The sequence below is a fragment of the Pteropus alecto genome, unplaced genomic scaffold (assembly GCF_000325575.1).
Source record: "Pteropus alecto unplaced genomic scaffold, ASM32557v1 scaffold39, whole genome shotgun sequence".
Lineage (NCBI taxonomy): Eukaryota > Metazoa > Chordata > Mammalia > Chiroptera > Pteropodidae > Pteropus > Pteropus alecto.
Genome location: NW_006443568.1, coordinates 14,139,505 through 14,145,504, shown reverse-complemented (window position 1 = coordinate 14,145,504; position 6,000 = coordinate 14,139,505). Strand labels below are relative to the sequence as shown.

The window sequence follows — 6,000 nt, the reverse complement described above, 5'->3', positions numbered from 1 at the left end:
CTTTCAATCTGGGATGGATGTTAAGGAAAAGGGATCATTGTCTTCTGAACCCCAGTTTTAACAAAGTCTGTACACAAACATTTCCCTTCTTGGTAACCGGTGTCCCACCAGGCATCCTCATCAGTAAGGCGGGAAGGCCCCTCCTTCCCCACGCACGGGCTGACGTGTCTGGCCAATCCCATGATAGCACGAATGTGCTATATTTGCTTTGTCCAAAACAGCAGCCACTAGCTTCACGTGGCTACTGAGTACTCGCAGCTACTGCAACCTGAGGGGCTGAAATTTAGACAGCCAACTCCAGAACCTAAGCTCAAAGAAGGCAAGAGTATTCTATCTTGTTCGCCGCCGTTTGCTCGGCACCGAGTACAGTGCCTGGCACTCAACCACATACTCATTTTAAAAAAGGGTTGTTCAAAGAATAAATTAATTCTTGTACAGCACCACCCCCAAAGCAAAAGTAACTATTCCCCTTTCCCCGTCCCCTCTCTCCCATATACATGTCAGTCCTTACAGCTGTCATATTCATACCCTTCCCTCGCTCTAGACTACAGGAGAACTTTGAGAAGGGAGGCTGTGCCATTTGCCTTCATGCCCGAGTACTCAGCACAGAGCTCGTGTGCAGTCAGGGCTGGTGACTTACAGCACGGGGTGGGGAAGGACGGACCCACAGGCATTCTGTCTGCTGGTGGTCCTCCAAACCAAGAGATGGAGCACCGTTTTTGCCTTTTCGGATGCGGCCTTTCCCGAGACACAGGGACAAAGACGCAGCCAAGAAGTGCAGTTACCTCCACTAGCTGTAAACTAGGCCTGGCACTTCCACTTGCCAAACGGAGTGGAAAAGAATCTGAGAGCAAGAAGCCACACTCCCCTTCCCCTATGTGCTCCCTTTGAGAGTCTCCTCGGCACACTCAGGTAACGTCCTTCGTCTCCACGGTTTTGCGGCCGCCGCCTTCCTGTGGGCCTGGAAGACCTGCCCCACTGGCTTTCATTTAAAGGCGACCTGATTAGACACAAGAGCCCATCTCACTTGCAGACTGGGGGCCTGGAATTTTCAAGAAGCCTGTAACTCACATTTCTCCTGGCTCACAGACGACAGCATTTCAAGCCGTCAGTCCTGGAGCCGGGGTAATTGTAGCTGGGGGAAAAATCATAACATTACCCAGAATATTCTTAGTGGAAGGGGCACTCAGAATACAGTTAAGAGCTTAAATGGAGGCCATTTGAAAAAAGACAGATGGACAGGAACACTTAGATTTCAAAAGTCAGGCCTTTCATTTCCCTCAGAGAATGCTTTTTGTTTCAGCTAACAGGTTTCAAACAGTGCTGCTGGCAACGGTCACACCATAAGGATCTTATTTAAGCAAACGATCAAACACAGTTAGGATGGAAATGTGTGGAGAAAATCAGAAGACCTTGAAGTTTTATATCAAGAAGGGGAAAGAGAGGAGAAAAGTCCTGTGCCCTGACACCCCAGCTGAGGTCCCCCAGGCCCCTCTTTGGTGCCTGAGGAACGCAGGCGGGAGTTGGCAGGGAGGTCTGGAGGTGGACAGGTACCAGGTCCCTGGGGAAGCCTGGCCTTGCCATTGATGTGGAAATGATCTAAGCCTTCCACAGGCTGGTGGGGAACAGCTGCCTTACACAAGAAAGCTGGGGTTTTCAGGCAGAAAAAAGAAACGTAATGACAACACTGATTAAGAAAGACTCAGCTAAAGGATCACCTCTTCCAGGAAGCCTCCTCTGAGCCCTGTGCCTGGCGAGGCTGCTTCCTATGGTGATGTGTTCCCTGGTCTGTCGGACCACTTAGCACCTCGTGGATCTCTCTCGAAGGGCCAGCGCACTCACTTCCCCGGAGGCTCCCAGTGAGGAATGGACCTGGCCCTATGCCCACGACCTATATAGTGACTGGTCCTTCAAGGCTGAAGTACTCCACCTCAGGGCTGCCTCACCACCTCCACGCCGGGGACTCCCACACCTGCATCCCCATTGCCACCTAGACCTCTAGCCTCTCCACAGCCTACTGGCATCTCCACTTTCATCTAATGGCATCCTGAGCTTACTATGTCCCCAAACCAGCAACTCCAAGTCTTCTTCGCTTCAGTAAACAGTGACCCACCCATCTTCTAGCTGCTCGGGCCCAAAGCCCTGCAGCCACCCTTCACACCCCACCTACCTACAAATGCTGCTGACTCAACTTTCAAAACTTACTCAAATCTGACTACTGTTCACCATCTCTGTTCTAGTCTCCAGTCTGGCCTGGATTAGGGCAAAATACAATCTCTACCTAACTTCGATCTGAAGCTAGAAAAGGGACATGATTATAAAACAATTGTCTATAGTCTCTTCAAAATGTCAGTATTAATTAAATCTTTGTTATTTACATCAAGTTCTGTGCTATTTAGCACTTCGTGTTGTTCCTTTTAATTTTTTCAATAACTCTGTGCTTTGTCTCATTACCCGCAAGCAGGCCTTCAAGGCCCTGCACACTCTGCCCCCGCCACGCCTTTGACCTCATCTCCCACCCTCCTCGGCCCCTCACTGCTCTCTCTCTGGCCTTCCCACGGGCTCGATCCCGACCAGCTCAGCTCTACCCAGGGCCTTTGCACCCATGACATGCTTCTCTCAGACCTAACTTTTTCCATCAGGACTGAACTTTTTCCATCCTTAAATCTCGTTTCAAACATTCCCTCTAACAGAAGAGCCTTCTCTGTCTATCCGTCCCATCTCCACCGTCCTTTCTATTTTCTTTATTCACTTTCACAGTCTATGTCATTTATACATTTGCTCATTATCTGGCTTTCTCACTAGGATATAAGCTCCACAGATGAGCAACTTAGAATAGGGCCTGGCGTATGCAGTACATGTCTATAGAAAGATGTTACTGAGCATGCTGTTTAAAGAATGAATACTAGTATATCCATTTTTCTCTATGTGAGAAAACTTAAAGACCAAAGATAATACGTTTGTCGAAGTCCCCACTGCTACAGCAGGCAGTGCTGGTTTGGAGCCCATGTCCGCTGACTCCAGACAGTTCTTCCTATTTCACTTCTCTGACCTTGACCCCGCTCCCAAAAAAGAGCATTAGGCTGAAGCTTCAACACTCAGCCCAGGTTCTGTAGGCCCTAAATAAACCTAAAAAAGACTGCGTTCCTCCACCATTCTTCAAGGCACTGACTATAGCAATCCGTCGCAGAAATTCTAGACTGCTTTAGGGAGTCCCAATCTTTTTTGATAGGAAGAACTCCTAGACACCCTTAAAAAACTAGCTCAGACATCACTTCCTTCAGGAAGTCCTCCTGGAGTCAACCATGGTCTCTTCTATGCTACCCTCAAATCCCAAATAAGCTTGGCACTGGCTGTTTGAATTACATCATACAGTAATCAGCTACTGGGTACATCTCGTGTTCTAAACCAAGTGATCGCCCAGAGTAGGGACTAAGTCAACTTAATTATTTACAGCCCTCAGCGTAGTGATGGAGAGAGAAAGGAGAGATGTGTATTTGTTTGACAAGGCTGCACTGAAATGTTCCTTAACCTCGCAAGCACTCCCTGTGCTCAGGATCTCCGTTACGTCCACACCTTGTTACTCCGCCCTTTGAAGGACTTAATGAATTACAATGAAACAGCTCATTGTTCTGTAATAACACCCCTCCCATTAGACTGTAGGCTTCACCAGTGCAGGGCCTTTTGTTCACCGTTCAATTTCCAGTGCTTATTGGAGACACTCCATAACATCTATGGGGTGGCTGCATGAAAGGAAAAGAAGGCGGGAGGAAGAGAGGGAGGACGGACTAGCAGAAGGACAAATGTAAAGAAGGCTGAAGGGCTGTCGGCCTGTTTGGCGGTCCCCGTGCTGCTGCAGCAGGTGCTCACCTATAGGAGTCCCCATCTCTGTTGTAGTCACACAAAAGGTAATCCTTTCCCACCACCTTGTCTCTGGCGATTTTCAGTGGCTGGTCAACAGAAGACAGGAGATCTTCACATAGACTGGGAACCTGGCAGAGAGAAAGAAAAAGGCAGAAACAGGGGTTAAAAAAACACATCCGATCGAGGCTGGCTCATGGCAACTGCGGCCAGATCACGGTCAACATATTTAACATCTGGCCCTTGGTACCCTGCCAGAATTATGGGCCTGTTCTTTTCTTTTCCACATGTGTCTGACACCAACTGTGTCCCTCTATAAAGAAACTTGTTCTTGGATTACAGCGGAGCGTGATTTCCAACACAGTTTTCCGTCCAAATCTGCGTGCAGCTTTAATTACCTGGTCGCCAGGGTGGTCTAGTACATTTAAGTGTGTATATGCTTGGTATTGGTCTCTGGTGGGCAAACTATAAGCTGAAGTCCTGAGAAGAAGGTAAACATTCAAAATACATGGGATCCACAGAGCTCTGAGAAGAGTAACTGGCCCCCGGCAGAGAACTCGCGCAGGCTCCCACGCTGGGCGGGGTTTCCAACACCTTCCGGGCCCCCGGCCAAGCATTACCAGGTTGGCTTGTACAGTCAACCTTACCTGCTGCAACGGGAGCATCACAGCAGCTTCCCACAGTGCGAAGCTCCAGCTAGCTAGTCTCAGGGTGACCCACCCGGGGCCGCCTCACTGAGGAGGAAGACCCCTTGGTCTGGGGCAGCCAGGGCTGGCTCCTACAGTGAATGCTGCCGAATGTGACACAAGGCCCTGCTAGTAACCAGGCTGCTGGCCTTCTCCTCCCAAATCAAACATCAGTTTCCACCAAAATATTCCAGGAAGGGATGGCAGCGCTTTCAAAAATTGGATTCCTTCAGGCTTGAGTCACTTCCATGCTATATTTTCAATGTGCTGACTTATTCGTTTCATGGGCCTGGGTTTATGGAGGCCCCACCATATCGTTTAGCAGGCAAGTGGCTGCCAACTGCACCAATAACCCTTCCAAATGGAAAAGTTAAATCATGTGGCAAGGACACCCAGAAGAGCAGCTCGGCAGGGGAGCTGACAGCTACAGCAGTTCCGTGTCCCTCCGGAAGACCCTGCCACCATTGGAGAGATGGACGGATGGAAAGACACTGCCACCTCAGGGACTACCCAGCCTCGTCGGCTTCCCCAGGCACCTCTGCTGACCCCTCGGGTCCTTCAGAACTCAGCTTGTAGGGAAGGCCCTGTCTGGCACAACCATAAGGCGGTTCCCTTGTTCTGTAGCTCACATCAATTCTGGCCCTTGGTACCCTGCCAGAATTATGGGCCTGTTCTTGTGAAATGACTCCTTCCTTATACATGGAGCAGGCTCAGTCATCCAGCCCCCAAGAGACATACTCACTGCTAACCCCTGGATACAGCCTGGTTATTTTCAGAATCCCTTCTCCATGCAAAACTCTCCTGTGTGCCCCTCTCTACAGGCAGACAGAAACAAAAATAGGGCTATTTTTATTCTCAAGTGGGGCTATTTTCAGTTAGTTTTGGTGGTGATTGTATCAGCGCCCCCCACCCCCCGCCATCTCCAAGGATCTACGGTATATCATGCGCTAGGCTAGGTAGGCCCTTTATATCGGCATATCGTCTACTCTAAGCTCACTCTCATCCTGTGAAGTCGTTACGTATTAACCCCATTTTACAGGTTTGAGAAGTGAGACTCGGAGTCATTAAGGTGCCCAAGGCCCGCGCAGCAAACAAACAGCAGAGATAGGCATCTCCCCTTCTGCCTGTGACACTGGTTTAAGAAACAGCTAAGAGGAAGAACAGTGCATGCCAAAGGCACACTCTGGTGGAAATAACTATTTTCCCATCCCCACCCCTGCTCAGCTATGGATATCCAGAGCCTGGAAGAAAGTCCTGGCCAAGGCAAGGAAGATTTTAAAAGCTTCCACCCAAAATAGCTGGCATCTGGAAGTGGGCTTGCTTTCCTGTTGCTGGGCCAGTGAAAATGGCCCCAAGGACCCCATGTACCTGCCTATCATGCCCCGGTCCTTCCCTAAGCGTCACTATTTATTCCGTTGGCTGCTGCCTTGGCTTACCTGTTGGGCCCTGACTT

The 6,000-nt window shown here is 49.6% G+C and overlaps 1 protein-coding gene across 1 annotated transcript in view; it reads right to left on the bottom strand.

Annotated features, from left to right (window-relative positions):
• CAPZB (capping actin protein of muscle Z-line subunit beta) overlaps positions 1-6,000 on the bottom strand; it is a 125,586-nt gene that overhangs the window by 36,638 nt on the left and 82,948 nt on the right. The window contains exon 3 of the mRNA XM_006924500.2: positions 3,871-3,992. Within this exon, the coding sequence (XP_006924562.1) occupies positions 3,871-3,992 (122 nt within the window). The remainder of the gene's footprint in view (positions 1-3,870; positions 3,993-6,000) is intronic.